The sequence below is a fragment of the Oncorhynchus masou genome, chromosome 12 (assembly GCF_036934945.1).
Source record: "Oncorhynchus masou masou isolate Uvic2021 chromosome 12, UVic_Omas_1.1, whole genome shotgun sequence".
Lineage (NCBI taxonomy): Eukaryota > Metazoa > Chordata > Actinopteri > Salmoniformes > Salmonidae > Oncorhynchus > Oncorhynchus masou.
Window position 1 is genome coordinate 62,136,418 of NC_088223.1, and position 24,463 is coordinate 62,160,880.

At 43.1% G+C, this 24,463-nt stretch overlaps 1 protein-coding gene across 1 annotated transcript in view; it reads left to right on the forward strand.

The window, feature by feature from the left end:
• The first annotated feature begins 3,810 nt into the window (after positions 1–3,810).
• The window catches only part of LOC135550592 (neuroligin-3-like), a 31,610-nt gene continuing 10,957 nt past the window's right edge, over positions 3,811–24,463 (forward strand). The window contains exons 1-4 of the mRNA XM_064981541.1: positions 3,811–3,852; positions 7,148–7,830; positions 11,333–11,482; positions 12,307–12,492. Of these exons, the coding sequence (XP_064837613.1) occupies positions 7,347–7,830; positions 11,333–11,482; positions 12,307–12,492 (820 nt within the window). The 5' untranslated portion in view covers positions 3,811–3,852; positions 7,148–7,346. The remainder of the gene's footprint in view (positions 3,853–7,147; positions 7,831–11,332; positions 11,483–12,306; positions 12,493–24,463) is intronic.

A 24,463-nucleotide genomic window follows, 5' to 3' on the forward strand; every position in this document is an offset into this window, starting at 1 on the left:
TGAGGACTTCAGTCCTCTGGAGCTGTCTCCATGTAACATCAGAATTCTCTGGTTTTATCTGCGCAGTTCCAGAATTTTCTGTTTGGTCTGAGTGTTGGTGGGCCATGGGTTGGCAGAGTCTGATGGTGGTGTTGTGGCAGGGGTGATCCATGTTATTGGTGTGGTCCCCCACCCTTTGCAGTCCCTGGTACTGTGATTGAGGCAGACTGGATGCTTGCTGTGAAATGGGATGGGGGCATCAGTGTCCTCTGACTTCCCTCTGAAAAACAATATGCAACACTTAATACATGAGGATAATTAACTTGCAAAAAGCCCACGACAATACATCTGCAAGATAGGTTCAACATGATAAATGTTAACATAATAATTACATGCAGAATTATTATAAACACATTCATTGGACCATCGCCGGAGCTAAAATTACTGGGTAGCGTACAGAAAGTTTGCCTTCAAGGTGGAATATTAACACAATCGTGGTGAATTTCAGCTGTCTACTCAGAAAACACATTCTATTCATTTAAAAGTTTTTCAAATAATATACAGCCACTTTATTACCTGATTTCCCCACCGCTAGTTACGCTTTCAATGCTAATCTTGTAGAATTAGCAACTGTTCAATTGTTCAATTAAAGTGTTTCATTTTCAAACGCTCCTCATGGAATTGTTTAGAAGGGTGTGATTGCGGCGCGCAATTCGGGGCGTTCCGCAATGTTTAATTCCTCCCCTTCTATTAGTCAATTTTACAGCAAGAACTATGGTACTAGCACTGCTTTCCCGAACACTTTCATGGCAATGCCACGCCTGGTTCCCAAATACATTGATTACGTATCTCGCGCAGCAATAGTCGAATGGATTCGATTAAGTCAGTTCCAGTGTTGTCAATTTAGCTGCTATATTTTCAGACCTCTCCAGCGAATTGTATTTGTGAAGGATTCTAGAGACAAATTCAGCTACTTTTCAGGCAACCTTTGGGGAGTTTTGACACCGAGGGTTTTGATGGCGTTTAGCGACTTTTCCTTATCAATTCTGCCACAAACGAGAGTTGCAGTATATGTAACATAAGTCGCAGCATTGCGCACACACAGGATGGGAAATAGAAGAGGAGGGGGCGATAACGCTACGTTGGGGACCATATTCGTGCTGCAGCAAGGCAAATTGGTGCTGTGACGTCGTCGCGGCAACGGCGAAACTCTGCAGAAACATAGTTGGCAAAACTGGTCAGTGAAGTCAGTTGTCATGACGAGTCCTTCACAGCTAGCCATCTATAGATGTGACTAGAAACTTCAGAGAGAATTAGAAACTTGTCTGCCGAAATTGGGACTTGGGGTGTGTTCACAATCATTTCGATTTTATCTGAGTAGCTCATTTTTTGTTTATTTTACAAACATTTTTAGATGTTAAGGCCATAGTTGTAACCTACATTTTTGGTGAAAATCACTACAATAATTGTGCTTTAGATGTCACCCTGGCCTGAAATTGGCTACACTATCTAGCTACTTCCCTCGCCTTACTGCAGCAAGTGGGTGCAAAGGACATGTGCACCATGTTCGGACAGTGCAGTAATATCTAACAAGTAATCTAGCAATTTCACAACAACTACCTTATACACACAAGTGTAAAGGGAATAATAAGAATATGTACATATAAATATATGGATGAGAGATGGCCGAGTGGCATAGGCAAGATGCAGTAGATGGTATAGAATACAGTATATACATATGAATGAGTAATGTAGGATATGTAAACATTATTAAAGTGGTTTTATTTAAAGTGACTAGTGATACCTTTTATTAAATCCATTTATTACATTTATTAAAGTGGCAAGAGATTTGAGCCTGTATGTTGGCAGCAGCCACTCAATGTTAGTGATGGCTGTTTAACAGTCTGATGGCCTTGAGATAGAAGCTGTTTTTCAGTCTCTTGGTCCCAGCTTTGATGCACCTGTACTGACCTCGCCTTCTGGATGATAGCGGGGTGAACATGCAGTGGCTCGGTAGTTGTTGTCCTTGATGATCTTTTTTACCTTCCTGTGACATCAGCTGTTGTAGGTGTCCTGGAGGGCAGGTAGTTTGCCCCCGGTGATGCGTTGTGCAGACTGCACTACCTTCTGGAAAGCCTTACGGTTGTGGGCGGAGCAGTTGCTGTACCAGGCGGTGATACAGCCCTACAGGATGCTCTCGATTGTGCATCTGTAAAAGTTTGTGAGTGTTTTCGGTGACAAGCCAAATTTCTTAAGCCTCCTGAGTTTGAAGAGGCGCTGCTGCGCCTTCTTCACCACACTGTCTGTGTGGGTGGACCATTTCAATTTGTCCATGATGTGTACACCGAGGAACTTAAAACTTTCCACCTTCTCCACTACTCTCCCGTCGATGTGGATGGGGGGGGGCACCCTCTGCTGTTTCCTGAAGTCCACAATAATCTCCTTTGTTTTGTTGACGTTAAGTGAGAAGTTATTTTCCTGACACTACACTTCGAAGGCCCTCACCTTCTCCCTGTAGGCCGTCTCGTCGTTGTTGGTAATCAGGCCTACCACTGTAGTGTCATCTGTAAACTTGATGATTGAGTTGGAAGCGTGCATGGCCACACAGTCATGGGTGAACAGGGAGTACAGGAGAGGGGTGCGAACGCACCCTTGTGGGGCCCCAGTGTTGAGGATCAGCGTGGTGAAGATGTAAACATTGCAAACGTTGTTTATAACCTTACCCTAACCCTTTAACCTAACTCCTAAAATTAACCCTAACCCCTGGCCAAACAAACATTAGCCAGCTAGCTAACGTTAGCCACCTAGCCACTTAGATAGAGTTCATAACATATCATACGTCTGGCAAATCGTAACATATAGTACATTTTGAAAAAAAGAGACGGCATTTCTCTTTCATCTGGCTTTGCAAAACTGTCATCTATGTGAGCCTAAAGGTGAAATTACTCTCCTAGGAAGAATTCTTGTGATTGTAAAACATCGTTTCCTACTCAAGTGGCAATTTAGCATCAGTACCAGATATTACAAATAGGGAGTTGTGTGTTTGGGTGGGTGATGCTGAGCGCTTTTTACTGAGGCCTATTACTGAGGCCTATTCTTGCTTGGAACTTATTTTACAACTATTCACCATTTACTAGGCTACAATTAATTTGTCTATATTAGACCATTCTCATGTGAAAACCTTTAATTGTATTTCTATTAAAACAAACTTCCTTATTCAATACCTGCACCATTTTTCCATTAAAGCATTGAGATGGTTTTAGCAGAATGTGCAGAATGTTTTCAAATGATTTCCATTGGATTGTCAAGAAGAATGCAGACTATATGTCTATCCATAGAGATCCTATTCAATTATTAGTATTTTAATTCCTAATTCTATGGGCCTATCCGTAGTGAGCATCGGTTATGCTTATCACACACATAACATAATTTTAAATTTAGATGAGACCTGAGTCTGCATCACTGTCTTTCGTTACACAAAGTACCCAGGGAAAGCCATAGGCTACCTGATGCGTTATATACTGAATAGCCTAATCATTATAATAAAATATGCATCATTTTGATTAGACCAAGTTACAAATACATCCCCTTTTCTTATTACGCTCACGCGTATCCCCATCGTTGCCTAGGAACGCGCAAGGCAGTGGGGGCTCCTGACCTTGCCGTCGTGAACGAGCTGCGCGCGCACATAACGAGAGGGCTAAGATATTAATTTTAATCAAGAATACTAAATAGAACATATGAATTGAAAGCAAAATATTTACATTCGATTTTATTTAAAAAATAAAAATAATTGTGATCATCATTGCAGTGCCATGAAAACGATGGAGAGAAGAGCAAGCCAGGGATGAAGAGGAGTCTCCGGTAGAGCAGGTGAGTCGAAAATTCCCATTTCCATGAGATGAAGGTTTGGCAAGATCTTGGTGCACCACATAGCAGGATCGGGGCTGTTTCTTTTCATGTGATGTGATGTTTAATTGTAGTACGTTTAAACTGAATTGAAATATATTATGGGTGTTAATGAGATGTTTTGCGTGTGATAATTAGGTTAAACAGTTGCGACGTTTTATTAGGCTAATCTACCGCATCCTTGGTGTTTAGTTGGAGATTTGGAGGAGCATGGAAGTGGCTTCGTCTTTTGTCTTAACGTCTGGTTTTCAGTCTCTTATTCACTCTGAAATTTTAACGCATCGTTGCCTACCTACATCACTGGCGAATCGATGCCACCAGCTCACCTTCAAAGTGGTGTACAGTGACGTTATTATTATTTGGACATTTAACTGTGCATGCTTTAGTTTTTACATTAAAACGAGTTAGACTAAACGATTTGAAATGATTACCACTGATTAATAATTTGCAAAAGGGCGCCGGATTTAGCAAGAGCACCTCAGAGGAGCGAGAGACTGCTTCACGCCGTACTCTCGTTATCTTTTACCCATCACCATTCTGCCAATGGTCACAGGCTGCTGCTACCTTGACACAATTGGGATTTATTCATACCAATTTAGGAGAGATGTCAAAGCATGTTGTGTGTCCAATTAGACCCCCGTATAGAGTTATAATAAGTTGTCCTTTGGGTTGTAGTTGTAATGGTGCTTATGACTGGCATAGCCTATAGAGCTACTGATAACATTATTGGGCCTGTAGCCGCAATAACGGCCCGAAATCATGTTGTTGTTGAAAATGCTTACAAATTCATAAATATATTTGTTGTCCAGTTTTGGCCCATAATTGCAACATTTGTAGCCTATATTCGTGACCTTAACACACCTGTTGTGAGTGTAGCTAACTTGTGGTTAATTGTATGCATTGGGCATATTTTACTATTCGAATGCATAAAACCAATGGCCTGCCATGACCATTCAAGTGCACTGGGAAATTACCATTGTCCAAGTTCACTCTGTATTTTGTGAATCAATAGCCTTTTTTATTGGGACTGAGAATTGCGCACAGCTCACGAAAAAGGACATGTTGCGACCGTGCTAAATTAAAGGCTGACATGTCAGTATTTTGAAGTGATGGTTTCAATCTAAGGATGATGAGAACTCGGGATAATGTGTTTATTTTCAATCTAGGCGCATCAGATAGGTCTTACAACAGACAGTGGAGTTGTAATCTATTCGTATTCCTGTCTCGTCGCAAAGCCTCTTCCATCTCCCCTGCTGGTCTAAACACAATCCAATGTGTTGAGGGAATACACCTCTTCAGCTTTGACTGGCTTCCTAATTAATAGCTGAAGTAATACTTAACCTGCTCAAAGAATAAGTAGCCAAGGATTACTTTGTCAACCTTTAGCCTTTTTTCTCTATCAATACATTGTGCAATATATTGCAATCATTGCACAAGTTGAAAAGAAAAAAGAGAAACATGACCTATATGGGTGATAATGAGGCACAATAGACATGTTGACTACCCCCCCACCCTCAGACACATGAACACACATGGGCCTACATGTACCCTTTTCTATTGGTCTTTTCTAAAGCTGTTGCTGTTATGTTTTCACAACACAACTCTTACACTTTTAAAGAGTTAGAGGACTCAATCTCTGTTCATTCCAGCAAAGAGTAGTTTTGACTCTCAGGCGACTCAATATGCAGCTCTATCAGTACACGCTAAGGAAATTGATTTTAGGGAAACAAGCTTGTTCTTGGAGTCATCCATATTGACCAGCAAGTACCCAGCCCAATGACCCAGGAGGCTCATTACTCTCTGTTTCTACTGCCTGTGGCTCTGCAACACTGTTGTTGCACTATTTTCATACGATTATATTAGCTGTTACTGAAGGGTTGTTGTTGCCATGCTGTTGTGGATCTTAACCAGGGAGACTTTGATGGGGACCACAAAAAAGCTGAATTCATCATGAGGGGCCACAGTTTCCCCTGGGTCTGCCTAACCACATCCACCACATTGCGAGCAAAACATTTTAGCAGCCACCCTCTTGCCTGCGGACAGAAATTTGTTACATGTTAGAGTTGATTTTGTGCAATTCTACACACTTTGCCATGGGTCGTAGGTGAAATGTTTTAGTTTTAAAGGAAGTTTGCTGCAATTCTACACATTTTGGGTGGAGAGAGAATTCTTTGCAGTTTTTAATGATATCTGAGTGAGACTAACTAACAAAATTAATGGGTGCTAATTTGACCATGATTACTAAGTTTAGATTGCTAGGTTAGTCTAGCGGACGGCTATCTAAAAAATGTTATTCACTCAATTCTCCCATGGCAGCTATCAGTGACTGACATAAGAGGAGAAAACTGCTGATGCACAGCCAAATGTCAAAATTGCACCTTGTGTATTCTACTATTCTAACTCTTAACAGTAAATTGAGACCCCGACTGAGCTCCAAAAATTGATCCGAGGCCTTTCAAAAGGGGGGCTGCGTGCCGGCAGTTGCCTATCGCTAATCTAAACGTATACGAAGGAGAAAGAATGTGATGATATGGCACTGTACTTCCATCACAGCTTAACAGTTACATCAGTGTCGTTAATGCTTTAATACTGAAGAACCCAGAACAAACATTGTTAATGTAGTGGCTTTAAAAAAAACATTTCTGATACAAAGTGAACGTACAGTACACTTAAAGCCCTCACTTCCAGATGCATTGCAGCATACACAGCATTCCGCCTACATTGATGCAGATGCTTTTTCAGATAGTTCAAATCCTCTCCCCATGGTAATATCAGCCCACACTAGAATCATGAAGATGTGTTAACACCAAACATGCTGGAAATTATATTGTCTCTTTGTAGAGTAAACTTATCCCTGGCGAAATCGTTGTGAGATATAAAGACAATTGAGGGCAATGAGTATGTTCTTTGTGATATTAACATTTGCATATATTTACATTCACATTCTGATGGATTACAGACAACACTACCACTCACTCACCACCATAGTGTGTTCAAATGGTCCCTTGAGTTCTCCCAAGTGATTAGATTGCTTTGAAATGATTGTGTGGGTTTTCTACAGGGAGCCAATCTTCTGTGTAAGCATACGAATGATGAGCTACTCTAGCACTATATATTTAATAGCCCTAGTTTTCAATTAATCTGGCAACATAGTCCCATCAAAATACTCAGCGGCATTGCAGTCAGCAACCCACACTTTTTTGTTGAAACGCTGATTTCGATGTTTGCTCACCTGAACATTTGTCTCTCTTGTTTGCAGCTCTGGGTTCTGAACATCAATGAGAGTTGAAGCTGGAGATGAGTGAATACCTGGCCTTTGTTTATTTGTTTTTAGTAACAATTGGAGCCCAGGGCAGGTTGAGCAATGCCTGGTTGAGTGGAATACAGTAGGTTATAAGGATTGAGAGGACACTTGAGTGTACATTGGCGTGGTGCAGAGGCACTCATTTGCCCAGACCATGTGGTTGGCAGAGTTCAGGCACCATCGGTTGCCTGCACACCTATCAAATCATAGAGGAACCGCAACCATCACTGCCCGCCGTGTTCTTTTAATGTGGATGTTATGTTCCTACTGGCAATTCACAGTGGCGACCAGCCAGAACTTCAACCCAACTGTGAACACCCAGTTTGGGAAGCTGAGGGGCCTCCGGGTCGCAGTGCCAGGTGAGGTCCTTAAACCCGTTGACCAGTACCTTGGGGTGCCGTACGCTGCCCCTCCCATTGGGGAGAAGCGCTTCACGCCCCCAGAGCAGCCCTCCTCCTGGTCAGGGATCAAGAATGCTACCCACTTCACACCAGTGTGCCCTCAGAACATCCGCAACACAGTGCCTGAGATCATGATGCCCATATGGTTCACCTATAACCTGGACACAGTGGCCAATTACATTCAGGATCAGAACGAGGACTGTTTGTATTTAAACATCTATGTTCCAACAGAGGATGGTGAGTGGAATGGGTAAAATGGACCAAAGGGACAATCCATGTTTACTGTATTGGCCTTGCTGTCACCTTGCGATGATCGTGTTTTGAGCATGCAGCAGTTCTCATTGTGCATCCCATTTGTGCCAGCCCAAGATCTTTTCCCCTCCAAAGTCATGTCATCAACTCTTCTTCACTGCTTACGTGTTGCCTCCCTTCCTTGTGTTCTGTAAGAGGAAAATGCATTCACACACTGATATAAAACCTATTAATGTGTCAGACAACGTCATTTAAAGTCAGAATATAGCCTACAGCATTTCCTAACCTAACTACTGGGAATAGGTCAATAGGTGTGATAAATGAGATTCAGAATGTTAGGCTGATTAAATATTTAGTCTTGTGCACTAGATGTCTGTTTACAATGTGAGCACCTTAACAGTATAAGAATCTGAGGTGCAATACATTTCTATATTTGTATGCTATGGATCTGTTGATCAATATTAACTGGACAACATCAGAGCTGCCTGATCTCCAGTGAACACTATTGTGATTGATAAACAAATTTCCGTTACTTCATTGTTTTGGACAGTATTAGGGCTCACACAATCTATAGACCGAGTGCATGTGAATTCATTATGCTTATTGTTTTATTTTATGAATATATCTAACCCCCTATCTCACTACCTCCCTTTCATTCCTAAGGTGATGAGAAGTGGACCTGGTTGGTTGGGTTCCTGCATGTTTCTTACCTTTTTCAGAGGCTTCTGTTATTTTGTAGTCTCATTCATTTTTCAGTCAAAAGAATATCCAAGGAATGTGCCAGAAAACCCAACAAGAAAGTATGTAGAGAAGAAGGTATGTAAGCTAACAAAGGAATTTAAAGGAGCAGAGTGACTTGGGAGTTGGCTCAAAGCCAAAATCACAGCCTCATCGTCTTTGAAAGTTAAACCCAGTAGAGACCAATAAATGTCAGACAGAGGTGTGTGTGCATGTGTATGTGTTCAGAGATTAAGTGTTTTTCTGAGAGTAAGATTATTCCACACATTAACATCCACCCATGACATGTTTATTTGAATACAATATGATTTTTTATTTAATTTGAAAACAAATCAACCTATTGACTTCAACAAGTTGCTGTTGGTACAATATGTAAACAGCCTAGTTTTTTTTCTTAACAAGACAAGGAAAAGGAGACTAGATCATATTTCCTCTCTCTGCTTAAAGAACGGACATGCTTCGTTCTTTTTACAGTAATGCAATTTTGGACTGATTTTCTGAGACACTGATTGGATATCACTATCTTCCTTGGCGGTCAATCGTGTTATTTTTGAATTCTCTTGTTCTTTCTTGTTTTTTTCCTCCCTCATGTGAATCCTAGGGACCCAAATCAAGAGTCAAGGAGCGGATTTCTCTCACAGTGACAGTGAAGGTATTTTTTTGTGCTCAAAGTTTAATACACAACTTTTTGATTTTTGACATTTCCACAGACCTTCATCTTCGATTTCTTGACAAACCTTTTACACCTCAGAAGTAGTTCAACCGTAGTTTATCAGTTTACATGCAAAGTCAATATCAAGTCACTTGATTTTCTCAGCGCCTTCGCTATTTCACTCTTAATTGATTTGATCTGGACATCCATATCATATCTGCAGTATTTTTGGTGTCATGGATTTTTTGGGGGACACTTGATACGGATTTCGCCCTCTAACAGCCCCCTGAAGGTAAATGTAGGTATGCTGGTCAATTTGTCATTGATCCCAAATGTACTGTACTCCATTTGTACAATGGGTTATTGTATGGGTTATTTCTTGTCTCAGGGGAAGTCAACCATGTTCCTGGAGATCCACAGGGTATGCAGGATTTGGCTTTAACCACCTGGAAGACCAGGGCCCAGATTCACAAAACACGTATTTTATTTTTTAACAATTGTAAATATTATTTCTCCCCATTGGTAGTTAGTCATGTCGCTGCAAATCCCATATGGACTCGGGAGAGGCGTGCGTCCTCTGAATCACAACCCAGCCAAGCAAGCCGCACCAATGTGTCAGAGGAAACAACGTACTCCTGGTGACTGTGTCATTTTAGGTAGCTATCTAGCTAGCAATGGCAATCATGTTAGCATATTTCTTAATGAGATTACTGTTCTAAAACATGATCTTAGGTTTAGGTTCTTAGGTTTAAAATAATCAATACTGAAACTTTCAGATGAAGTTTGTGAGTGAATTAAACATGTTAATTTGCTTTTATGAGCTTTTTCTCTCACTGCCCTGAGTTTAAGACAAGAGTTTAGCTATCTTGGAAAAAATAACATTTCCAATAACGTTTTGCTTTAAGGAGAAACATAAGAAATAGCGCAATACATTTTCCAATAACCTTTTTGAGGAATAGCAACTTTGCTTAACTTTCTTCTCAAGTCTTTAGTTAAGGGGGGAAATGGCAGTTAAAAATAAAAGTATTATTAAGAAGGTTTTGTGAATCTGGGCCCAGGTGTGTTGAATTTAGTCAATCACTGCACTGATCAATTAGCTCAGTTGGTCAGTTAAGTGATTGACTAAATTCATCACACCTGATCTTACAGGTCGGTTAAAGCTCCTGGCTCTCCAGGAACAGAGTTTCATTCCCATGGCCAATCAACAAAGAGCTAATTTTTTTCAGCACTATAAATTGAACGTGAGTGCAATAAATGTACACATACAGTACCTCTTCATGTGTGAAAAAGTTACAATTTTGCTGTGTCTTCTAGGGATCACAGACTGTGATGTCTATAACCAACTGCATCTTATCTCAAAGTCTCCTCCACTATACTCTGTGGGTCTCATGGGAAGACTGTACGAGGGACTCATGTGGATGAAGCTATTACTATTCACTACATACTGTGCTATTCAGGAGATTGACTGTGGTGTAGGAGATTTGTGTCGTTTGTTGTTTTATGGCAACCCACTCCTCTCACATTGACATGGAACTTTATAATTCAGGTCATATGCATTGTTCTGACCAACTAGATCTAATTGTTGTTTTCGATGCAAAGTAAGTTGGGTACTGTAATTGAACCACTAATATGACACATGCAATGCCTGAAGCAGCATGCTCTGTTGAACACACAGTGAGCAAATATAGTATGAACCAGATAAACTTTAGGGATACTACATGTGTAAAAAGTATTGCTAATAATAAAATAGTTGTAAATGGCTCAAGTATGAACACAATTTTGTGGGGGTAAAAGAGTGAGCTTGACATAATATTGTTTTTTTTTATTTTTCTACTGCACATTCCCTGTTGGGCCTGTATGATGAGTATCCTTGCTTTACATTCTTGTCTCCATTGGTTTGTCACAACCACGACCTTAATCACCCAAGCACATCTGCTAAAATCGATGCCATTACCTTGAGCTTACCTTCAGCTTTAGTGGTGTAAATGTTGCTGAGTCTAGATTCTGGGAGGGGTTACAGTATTCTGATGTTGCATTGCATTACCTTGTCTTTAAAGCTTTACTGTACAAAGCGTAAATGGCTGATTCTCTCTGCAGACATTCGGGACACTGAGGCTAGGCCCGTGATGGTCTACATCCATGGAGGATCATACATGGAGGGGACAGGGAATATGATTGATGGGAGTGTGCTGGCCAGCTATGGGAATGTCATCGTCATCACTCTCAACTACAGGGTCGGAATACTAGGTGATGAGATTCTCTTACTGTCTCTGAATGGTGTTTGTGGACATTAATTTCAGCCTTGAGGAGTACATACAGTCCTGGCATAGGATTGATAAATGTTCCTCTCATAACGTTGATCTCCCCACAGAGATCCTATTTAAGTTAGAGTTCTAATATGTTATTCTATGGATCTCCCACCAGAGTTTGAATTTGTTACATTTCTATGACTTGCTATATGACTCATTTTCTCCTGATGTATAATCCCAGGTTATGAAGGCAGGGTATGTTTTAGTATGTTGATATTGTATTGATGGGAGTAAGATTAGAATTGCAAAAATGTAATGTCCTCCGTCAGAGGGCCAATGGTTGTGACAGGTCGTATACAAGCTACAATATTCCAAAACACTGCTTCAATCAGTTTTTTTAGGTGAATTTATCTAACCTGCGGAGAGATTGAGCGCTTTTGGCAGCCTATATGATTTTAAATAAGAGGGGATGCAGGAGTCACAGCCAAGGTCGAGAGTCTTTCTTGTAGGAGTGACACTTCATCTATCTCTGTGCGAGGGGCGGAAAGGGCCTGCCCCCCTCTCCGTGATTGATACTGGTGCTCTCTTGGCTCTGCCCCAAGGTAGACTGCCTCAATACACACAGCATAGTGGAGAAAAGGACAGGTTGCAACTCAAGGAGCCGTGCAGCGAGAGTGTCCTTATGAGAAGGGTCAATGGTGTCAGGAACAGAAGAGGTTTGTGGAGGCAGAGGAGAAGAATGATGGTATGGTATGCTGAACCACAGATAAGTGTTAAAGAAATCACCTAAATAACACTAATATCTTCCTCTGTATATTCCAGGGTTCCTCAGTACAGGTGACCAGGCAGCTAAAGGGAACTATGGACTCCTGGACCAGATCCAAGCCCTGCGTTGGATCAGCAAGAACATCGGCTATTTTGGAGGAGACCCGGGTCGCATCACTGTCTTTGGATCTGGGATTGGAGCCTCCTGCGTCAGCCTGCTCACACTGTCCCACCACTCTGAGGGTAAGCCGTAGATTCAACCTGGGGAGACAGGGCAGGAGGGATGGGATAGTCACCAGTGAATCACATGATCAATGCAGACGCCTTCATATACAGTGCCTTGCGAAAGTATTCGGCCCCCTTGAACTTTGCAACCTTTTGCCACATTTCAGGCTTCAAACATAAAGATATAAAACTGTATTTTTTTGTGAAGAATCAACAAAAAGTGGGACACAATCATGAAGTGGAACGACATTTATTGGATATTTCAAACTTTTTTAACAAATCAAAAACTGAAAAATTGGGCGTGCAAAATTATTCAGCCCCTTTACTTTCAGTGCAGCAAACTCTCTCCAGAAGTTCAGTGAGGATCTCTGAATGATCCAATGTTGACCTAAATGACTAATGATGATAAATACAATCCACCTGTGTGTAATCAAGTCTCAGTATAAATGCACCTGCACTGTGATAGTGTCAGAGGTCCGTTAAAAGCGTAGAGAGCATCATGAAGAACAAGGAACACACCAGGCAGGTCCGAGATACTGTTGTGAAGAAGTTTAAAGCCGGATTTGGATACAAAAAGATTTCCCAAGCTTTAAATATCCCAAGGAGCACTGTGCAAGTGATAATATTGAAATGGAAGGAGTATCAGACCACTGCAAATCTACCAAGACCTGGCCGTCCCTCTATACTTTCAGCTCATACAAGGAGAAGACTGATCAGAGATGCAGCCAAGAGGCCCATGATCACTCTGGATGAACTGCAGAGATCTACAGCTGAGGTGGGAGACTCTGTCCATTGGACAACAATCAGTCGTATATTGCACAAATCTGGCCTTTATGGAAGAGTGGCAAGAAGAAAGCCATTTCTTAAAGATATCCATAAAAAGTGTAGTTTAAAGTTTGCCACAAGCCACCTGGGAGACACACCAAACATGTGGAAGAAGGTGCTCTGGTCAGATGAAACCAAAATTGAACTTTTTGGCAACAATGCAAAACGTTATGTTTGGCGTAAAAGCAACACAGCTCATCACCCTGAACACACCATCTCCACTGTCAAACATGGTGGTGGCAGCATCATGGTTTGGGCCTGCTTTTCTTCAGCAGGGACAGGGAAGATGGTTAAAATTGATGGGAAGATGGATGGAGCCAAATACAGGACCATTCTGGAAGAAAACCTGATGGAGTCTGCAAAAGACCTGAGACTGGGACGGAGATTTGTCTTCCAACAAGACAATGATCCAAAACATAAAGCAAAGTCTACAATGGAATGATTCAAAAATAAACATATCCAGGTGTTAGAATGGCCAAGTCAAAGTCCAGACCTGAATCCAATTGAGAATCTGTGGAAAGAACTGAAAACTGCTGTTCACAAATGCTCTCCATCCAACCTTACTGAGCTCGAGCTGTTTTATCCAATAAATGTCGTTCCACTTCATGATTGTGTCCCACTTGTTGTTGATTCTTCACAAAAAAATACAGTTTTATATCTTTATGTTTGAAGCCTGAAATGTGGCAAAAGGTTGCAAAGTTCAAGGGGGCCGAATACTTTCGCAAGGCACTGTATATACTGAACAAAAATATGAACGCAACAATTTCAAAGATTTCACTGAGTTACAGTTCCAATAAGGAAATCAGTCAATTAAAATAAATAAATTAGGCCTTAATCTATGGATTTCACATGACTGGGAATACAGATATACATCTGTTGATCACATATACTTTTGGTAAAGTAGTGTATGTGGACACCTGCTTGTCGAACATCTCAGTCCAAAATCCTAACTATAACAGCCTCCACTCTTCTGGGAAGGCTTTCCACTAGATGTTGGAACATTGCTGCAGGGACTTGCTTCTATTCAGCCACGAGCAGTAGTGAGGTCAGGCACTGATTTTGGGCGATTAGGACTGGCTCGCAGTCAGTGTTCCAATTCATCCCAAAGGTGTTCGATGGGGTTGAGGCTCTTTGCAGGCCAGTCAAGTTCTTTCACACCGATTTCGACAAACTATTTCTGTATGGACCTCGCTTTGTGCATGTGGGCATTGTTATGCTGAAACAGAAAAGGGCCTTCCCCGAACTGTTGCCACAAAGTTGGAAGCACAAAATTGTCTAGAATGTCATTGTATTGTGTGCGGCTGCTCGGCCATGGAAACCCATTTCATGAAGCTCCGGACGAACAGTTCTTGTGCTAACTTTGCTTCCAGAGGCAGTTTGGAACTCAATAGTGGGTGTTGCAACCGAGGACAGACCATTTTTACACGCTTCAGCACTCGACGGTCCCGTCCTGTGAGCTTGTGTGGCCTACCACTTTGCGGCTGAGCCGTTCTTGCTCCTAGACGTTTCCACCTGACAATAACAGCACATACAGTTGACTAGGGCAGCTCTAGCAGAGCTGAAATTTGACGATCTGACTTGTTGGAAAGGTGGCATCTTATGACGGTGCCACATTGAAAGTCACTGAGGCCTCCAGTAAGGCCATTCTACTGTCAATGTTTGTCTATGGAGATTGCATGGCATTTTGCTCTATTGTATACACTTATCAGTAACGGGTGTGGCTGAAATAGCCAAGTCTACTCATTTGAAGGGGTGTCCACATACTTTTGTATATAGTTTACCTTAAAAAAAGTAGGGGCATGGGTCAGAAAACCGGTCAGTATCTGGCGTGACCACCATTTGCCTCATGCAGTGTGACACATCTCCTTCGCATAGAGTTGATCAGGCCTTTATTGTGGCCTGTGGGATGTTGTCCCACTCGTCCTTCAATGGCTGTGCGAAGTTGCTGGATATTGCCGGGAACTGGAACACGCTGTCGTACACGTCGATCCAGGGCATCTCAAACATGCTCAATTTGTGACATGTCTGGTGAGTATGCAGGAGGGAAGAACAGGGACATTTTCAATTTCTAGTAATTGTGTACAGATCCTTGCAACATGGGGCTGTGCATTATCATGCTGAAACATGAGGTGATGGCTGCAGATGAACTGGCACGACAATGTGCCTCAGGATCTGGTCACGGTATCTCTGTGCATGTAAATTGCCATCGATAAAATATAATTGTGTTCATTGTCCGTAGCTTATTTCTGCCCATACCTTAACCCCACCGCCACAATGGGACACTCTGTTCACACCGTTGACATCAGCAAACCGCTTGCAAACAGAACGGCATTCACGCTGTCTGCCATCTGCCCAGTACAGTTGAAACCAGGATTCATCCCTGAAGAGAGCACTTCTCCAGCATGCCAGTGGACATGAAAGGGGAACATTTGTCCACGGAAGTTGGTTATGAAGCCGAACTGCAGTCATGTTTTTGCAGGATTCTCCTTGCGAATGATTTTGCCGAAGATTGTATCACCGCCGGGCTGGGCAACCTTAGCTTTTGCTATCTCATCCGCCATGTCGCTAGAATGGTGAGGATGATGAGCACACAGATAAGTCTTCCTGAGACGGTTTCTGACCGTCAGTTTCACCAGCTGTCCGGGTTTCTGGGTTCAGACAATCCGGCAGGTGAATAAGACGGATGTGGAGGTCCTGGGCTGGAGAGGTTAACCTGGTCTGTGGTTATGAGGCCAGTTGGACGTACTGCCAAATTCCCTAAAATGACATTGGAGACGGCTTATGGTAGAGAAATATCCCTCCAATTACTTGGAAACGGCTCTGGTGGGCATTCCTGCAGTCAGCATGCCAATTGCACATGCCCTCAACTTTAGACACTTGTGATTAAACTGCATATTTTATTGGCCTTTTATTGTCCCCAGCACAAGCTGTTTAATCAGCCTCTTGATCTGCCACACCTGTCAGGTGGGTGGATTATCTTGGCAAAGGAGAAATGCTCAATCACAGGGATGTAAACAAATGATTGCATAACATTTTTCAGGGATAATTTATTTCAGCTCATGAAACATGTGACCAACACTTTACAAGTTGCGTTTATATTTTTGTTCAATGTAGATCCGTCACAAAATTCACACACACGGCCCAGTGATTCCTCAGCCTGTAGTTATCACAGACACATACTAGATACTACTTTATATGACACTTGATCTCGTAATATAGCTTCACGTGGAGCATTAACATGAATGTGTTGTGCTCTCTCGTCTTGCTTCAGGGAAGTGGCATTATTCACAGATCTACTGTATCATCAGCTTTTCTCTTCACCTTGTTGCTTTTATGCTAAAATGAAATATGATATTTCTGTTTTATTTAGTGCTTTAGATCTAACTGTATACAACCCCTATCCTCAACTAAATCTGTATGAATTGAGGTTTTATCACAATCTATCATCTACTATATCAAGTGCAACTCCAAATGGGTCCAATTGAGTCCTTCAGAGGAAGTGAAGTGTTTGGATATGTGGCTAGGGTGATGGGGGTAGTTGTGGAGTTAAGTGATGGCTATTGTTCCCCTCTCGTCAATCTAATCAGACTAAAAGCTTTCCCTCTTATAGCATGAACCTGTTTAACAGAAACGCCTATAAATTCAAGGTAATGCATGGATGGAGTCTAACTATCTATCTCACTACACTATCTATAAATTATCTTTATTTATTTACATCTATACATCAAGAGATGTGTGCACAGCAAATACTGTTCAGTATCTATTAGTCAATACCATGGTCTTTAAACCTCACTTTGTTTTACACTCACTAATTTACCCCCGGCGTTTTAGAGCGATTTGCTGATATCTTTTCTTATCCTCACCGGAGTATACGGAAGGAGGGTTGTGAATGAATTAATGACACTCAATCTAAAACAAAAACAGTGGCATCTGTGCCCTTACATCTCGCACGCATGCACGCACACACACACACACACACACACACACACACACACACACACACACACACACACACACACACACACACACACACACACACACACACACACACACACACACACACACACACACACACACCACCTCCTCTCCTCTAATCAATCAGCCCTTTATTACATCAGGCCACACAGCTCTAACGGCAGCACAGCCAGCTTAGGCCCCTCACTGAGATTTGTGTGAGCCAGCGTCATACTGTGGTATACAGACAGACTACCCACTCAGTCTTTATATCATGCATTTTTTCAAGCATTAATCAAGATCGATGATGACCGTTGCCGATATAAAATAATACAAATCACTTGGAGAATGTACAATTTTTAGACATACAAAAAAGCATAAATTGAAATGTTTTTCCACTGCCTGGCTTTGTAAAATGAGCTGGTTTCACAACAGGCCATATTTGGTTTGGTGGGTTCATAACAAAGTCAAAAACAGGAGGGTCAGTGAAGTGAATCATACGGTATAACCATTGTGAATCCTTTAAGGGACTGAAGAGCAGTGGGGTTTGTCCTTTGTTTACTAGTATACCACTACTATTGCACATCCATTCTGACCTTGCAAACATACAGTGTCTTCAGAGAAAGTTAAAAAAAACACTCTTCAATTTGAAGACACACCTTGCAGTCATGTGACTAACCAACTTCGAATGATCACAAAAATATTCATACGGAGTTTCATGCCTCCTTATTCCAGGATTGATTAGGCCACTTTGCCTTAGAGTTCACCCCAACCCTGGTGGTCAGGCAGCACGTAGCTCCACCCACACCGCCTGACGTATCCCCACCAAAACTACCCCATAACCGTCAGAGGGGTATGGTCATAGATGATCCATTATATTGACATGATGGTCAAGTGACCGCTCTAACAATGGAATATGTGTCCTCAAAGGTGGAAGGCAGGCGAGATCAGGTGGGACCATTCTAGTCAGTGAGAGGGCAGATGCACATGTGAACAACGGGCACAACTCGGCTATAAAGATGAGGGGTGTTGAATATTCGATGATGGGCATTGCATCAACCGCCTAAATTTGATGGTATTTCAAATTCATCGACTTCATGAATATGCATAGCTCGTCTTGAATTCCAACAGGGACAAATACGATATAATGTGTCTTTTCTCAAAGTTGCCGGGATGTTAGACTTATATTAGTACACTCGTTATAACCTAAGCATATTCTGAACGGAAATGGAGGAAAACTAAACTTCAGGAGGACCTATCATCCTTCAACTCCCTCCTCTCTACCTTCTATTCCTCTGTATCTACTGCTAAAGCTGTTTTCTATAACTACATTTCAAGCTTCTTCCTCCAACCCTGGGAAACTCTTCTTTGCTTTGTGCTCCCTCCTTAATCAACCACCTTTTACTCCTCCCTCTCTTCGGACGACTGTCCACCACTTTGAAAAAAAAGTTGACAACAACCGCTCCTCATTCACTGTTCCCACTCATACAGAACTTCTCTACACCTTGACCTCTCCCCTGTCTCTCCAGATGAAATTCTGCGACTAGCGATGTCCGGCTGCCCAACAACCTACCACCTTGACCCCACCCCCTCCTCTCTTCTCCAGACCATCTTTGGAGACCTCCATTCCTCACTTCCCTCATCTCATCCCTGACCACTGGCTGCACCCTCTCTGACTTAAAGATGGCCAGAGTTCTCCCCTCCTCAAGAAACCAATACTCGACCCCTCTGATGTCAACGACAGACCACCAACCCTTCTTTTTTTTCTTTCCAAAACACTTGAGTGTGCTGTCTCTGACCAATTCTCTCATTATCTCTCTCATTATCTCCCTCAGAACTATCTTCTTGACCCTAACCAGTCAAGGCTCACACAGCTGAAACCGCTCACCTCTGTGTAAAAGAGGCTCTCCACTCTGCTAAAGCGGACACTCTCTCCTCTGTTCTCATCCTCCTAGATCTATCCACTACCCTCAACACCGTGAACCATCAGATCCTACTCTCCAGCCTCTGTGTTGGACATCTCAGGCTCTGTACACTCTGAATTACATCCTATTTTTTATTTTTTTATTTCACCTTTATTTAACCAGGTAGGCTAGTTGAGAACAAGTTTTCATTTACAACTGCGACCTGGCCAAGTTACACATGGAATAAACAAGCTTACAGTCAATAACACAATAGAGAAAAAAATGTCTATATACAGTGTGTGCAAATGGCATGAGGAGGTAAGGCAATAAAAGGCCATAGTGGCGCAGTAATTACAATTTAGCAAATTAACACTGGAGTGATGGATGTGCAGATGATGATGGGCAAGTAGAAATACTGGTGTGCAAAGGAGCAGAAAAGTAAATAAAAACAATATGGGGATGAGGTAGGTAAATTGGATGGGCTATTGACAGATGTACAGCTGCAGCGAACAGTTAGCTGCTCAGATAGCTGATGTTTAAAGTTCGTGAGAGACATATAAGTCTCCGGCTTCAGCGATTTTTATGATTATTATTATTTTTTTCTTTTTCTGCGCAATTCGTTCCAGTCATTGGCAGCAGAGAGCTGGAAGGAAAGGCGGCCAAAGTAGGTGTTGGCTTTGGGGATGACCAGTAAGATATACCTGCTGGAGCGTATGCTACGGTGTTGTCATCGTGACCAGTGAGCTGAGATAAGGAGTGAAGGAGGCTTTGTTGTGAAATGGGATGCCGATTATAGATTTAATTTTGTCGCTCGGGTGCGGGCAGCAAACGGTTGAAAAGCATGCATTTAGTTTTACTAGCGTTTAAGAGCAGTTGGAGGCCACGGAAGGAGTGTTGTATGGCATTGAAGCTCGTTTGGAGGTTAGTTAACACAGTGTCCAAAGAAGGGCCAGATGTATACAGAATGGTATCATCTGCGTAGAGGTGGATCAGGGAATTCACCCGCAGCAAGAGCGACATTGTTGATATATACAGAGAAAAGAGTTGGCCCAAGAATTGAACCCTGTGGTACACCCATAGAGACTGCCAGGGGTCCGGACAACAGACCCTCCAATTTGACACACTGAACTCTGTCTGATAAGTAGTTGGTGAACCAGGCGAGGCAGTCATTTGAGAAAACAAGGCTGTTGAGTCTGCCAATAAGAATACAGTGATTGACAGAGTCGAAAGCCTTGGCCAGGTCGATGAAGACGGCTGCACAGTACTGTCTTTTTTCTATGTTAGTTATGATATCGTTTAGGACCTTCAGCGTGGCTGAGGTGCACCCGTGACCAGCTCGGAAACCGGATTGCACAGAGGAGAAGGTACGTGGGATCCGAAATGGTCAGTGATCTGTTTATTGACTTGGCTTTTGAAGACAGTTTGGGTTTAGGGTGTAACCCCCTTTGAATAGGGGGATGACCGCGGCAGCTTTCCAATCTTTAGGGATCTCGGACGATATGAAAGAGAGGTTGAACAGACTGATAATAGGGGTTGCAACAATGGCGGCGGATAATTTTAGGAAGAGAGGGTCCAGATTGTCTAGCCCAGCTGATTTGTACGGGTCCAGGTTTTGCAGCTCTTTCAGAACATCTGCTATCTGGATATGGGTGAAGGAGAAGCTGGGGAGGCTTGGGCAAGTAGCTGCGGCGGGGGGGGGAGCTGTTGGCCGGGGTTGGGGTAGCCAGGAGGAAAGCGTGGCCAGCCGTAAAGAAATGCTTAATGAAATTCTCGATTATCGTGGATTTATCGGTGAACGTCTAGCAGTTGGCAGCTGGGAGGAGGTGCTCTTATTCTCCATGGACTTTACAGTGTCCCAAAGCTTTTTGGAGCAAATTTCTGTTTGAAAAAGCTAGCCTTTTCTGACTGACTGCATGAATTGGTTCCTGACTTCCCTGAAAAGTTGCATATCGTGGGGACTGTTCGATGCTCATGCAGTCCACCACAGGATGTTTTTGTGCTGGTCGAGGGCAGTCAGGTCTGGAGTGAACCAAGGGTTATATCTGTTCTTAGTTCTACATTTTTTGAAAGGGGCATGCTTATTTAAGATGGTGAGGAAATTAGTTTTAAAGAATGACCAGGCATGCTCAATTGACGGGAGGAGGTCAATATCCTTCCAGGATACCCGGGCCAGGTCGATTTAGAAACGCCTGCTTGCAGAAGTGTTTTAGGGAGAGTTTGACGGTGATGAGGGGTGGTCGTTTGACCGCGGACCCATAGCGGATGCAGGCAGTGATTGCTGAGATCCTGATTGAAAACAGCAGAGGTGTATTTGGAGGGCAAGTTGGTCAGGATAATATCTATGAGGGTGCCCATGTTTACAGATTTAGGGTTGTACCTGATGGGTTCCTTGATAATTTGTGTGAGACTGAGGGCATCTAGCTTAGATTGTAGGACTGCCGGTGTGTTAAGCATATCCCAGTTTAGATCACCTAACAGAACGAACTCTGAAGATAGATGGGAGGCAATCAATTCACATATGGTGTTCAGGGCACAGCTGGGAGCTGAGGGGGGTCTATAACAGGCGGCAACCGTGAGAGACTTATTCCTGGAAAGATTCATTTTTAAAATTAGAAGCTCGAACTGTTTGGGCATAGACCTGGAAGGTATGACAGAACTTTGCAGGCTATCTCTTCAGTAGATTGCAAAAACTCCCCCTTTGGCAGTTCTATCTTGATGGACAATGTTGTAGTTGGGGATGGAAATCTCAGAATATTTTGGTGGCCTTCCTAAGCCAGGATTCAGACACGGTAAGGACATCAGGGTTGGCGGAGTGTGCTAAAGCAGTGAGTAAAACAAACTTAGGGAGGAGGCTTCTGATGTTAACATGCATGAAACCAAGGCTTATTTGGTTACAGAAGTCAACAAATGAGAGCGCCTGGGGACTCGCAGGGCCTGGGTTAACCTCCACATCACCTGAGGAACAGAGGAGGAGTAGGACGAGGGTACGGCTAAAGCCTATCAAAACTGGACGTCTAGTGCGTTGGGGACAGAGAATAAAAAGAGCATATTTCTGGGTGTGTTAGGATAGGTTCAGGGTGTAATGTACAGACAGGGGTATGGTAGAGTGCAGGTACAGTGGTGGTAAACCCAGGCAGTGAGTGACGATAAGAGAGGTTGCATCTCTGGACGCAGTTATGCTGGGTGAGGTCAACACATAGGTGGGACAAAGGAGGTATCTGAGGCATGTTGAGTGGGACTAGGAGCTCAGAAAATAAACTAAAACAATGATAACTATCCTAAATAACAGTATACAAGGCATATTGACATTTGAGACATAAAGTGAGGCATAAAGCAATCACAGGTGTTGATTAGGAGAGCTAGCTAAGACAACAACAGGTAAGACAACAACAGCTAATCAGCTAAGACAACAACAACAGGTAAAATGGCGATGAATGGGCAGAGAGGGTAAGTTAACTACACACATGGCCTGAGTTCGAGGCTGGGGTCGACAGAAAAAAAAATGGAGTACCGTGATTAATGAACAGTCCAGCAGGCATCAATTATGTTGTAGAGTGATCATAGGGTCTAGTGAACAGCAATAGATGCAACGGAAGCCGCTGGGTAGTTGTTGCTACGCTAGCAAGCGAGAGACACGGCGTTCAAAGTTAGCAGGCCGGGGCTAGTAGAAGTCTGCTCCGACGTCCGGCAAAGGCCTGTTGCGGGCACAACGGATGGAGTTACATCAGCAGACCAGTCCTGGTGGAACGGTGGGCTCCGTGTTGACAAAGGGTCCAGGCCAGTTGGCGAAAGAGGTATTGTAGCTGTAGTAATTTTGTTTGCTAGCTGGGAGATGCGCCTGGCTCGCGGCTAACTGGTGCTAGCTTCGGGACAGGGGCGTCAGCCACAATAGCACTCAGTAGCAGCTAGCTAGCAGTGATGATCCGATGCAAAGGTCCAGAGCTTACGGCAAGAACCCAGTTGGGTAGTGGTGGATTCTAGTTGTGTTGTAGAGTTCGAGAGGCATCAGCTGTGTAGCCAAGTGATCACTGAGCAGGCCGGGAGGTGGGCCTGGCTCAGAGCTAACTTCGGGGCTGGGCCACTCGGTGGCAGCTGTGATGATCAGGAGTAATGGTCCAGGGAATCTGGAATCCGGCTTTGTAGTGGAAAAACAGTCCGATACTGGCAGACTGGCAAGTATTATCCAGGCTAAAAGCGGCTGGAGTCTGTGCAGGAGGTAAAGGCCGTTAGCAGTGGCTGACAATGACTAAATAGCTAGTGGCTAATTAGCTGGCTAGCTTCTGATGGAGGTTCTGGCTATAAGGTCTAAAAAAATAGCGGATCCCTATCACATTTGGGTGAGGCGGGTTGCCGGGAGGTGTATTTAATTTAAAAATAGAAAAGAGATTGAAATATATATACACACAAAAAACGAAAAATTCCAAATGTACATGGGAGAAACGACAAACCACGTCTGCACTGCTATGCCATCTTGGAATCACACAGTATAATCACAGTGAATCCTTTAAGGGACTGAAGGGCAGTGGCAGGTCGCTCCTACCAGGTAGTGTGGAGAGGATCTGTGTCTGCACCACGTGTTCTCACTACTGTTGTCCCCAGCTCCAAGACCTCTCCATCACGGTTGACAACTCCATGGTGTTCAACATCTTGTGTTCTCCCATGTCACCCCTCTCCTCTGCACATGCCACTGTCTTCCAATCGAAGCTTTGGTCATCTTCAAGACCCTGGTGCTTGCATACGGAGCAGCAAGAGGAACTGCCCCTTCTTACCTACAGGCTATGCTCAAACCCTACATCCCAACCCGAGCACTCCGTTCCACCACCTCTGGTCTCTTGGCTCTGTCCTGGCACCCCAATGGTTGAACAAGCTTCACCCTAAAGTCAGGACAGCGGAGTCATCTGAAATCCTACCTCTTTAAAGAGTATCTTAAATAACTCACAGCGCCCTCTCACGTTATGAAAAGTTTTATATTTGGTTCTATACAATGTTATCCATGGGCCATTCAATGGCCACAAGGAGACGTTTCATGATGGTTAAGGGGATGTGTGGTTCCCAGTAAGTTACCAGGATGTCACTGAGGACCTTGTCAGGACCTTTATACGATGTTCTCAGCACTTTAATGTACTAGTCATAGGATGTTTTGTGACTGTCCCGAGGGAGCATCCCTGCAAACAAACATTTGTTAGGACGTCCCCAGAACGTCATGAAATAGTCGCCTAAAGTGGTCAGGATGTTGTGGTCCTCTGATAGTTTTGTTGCCTTGGGGACCTCCCCGAGTACGTTTTTAGAACGTTCTTGGTACTTTG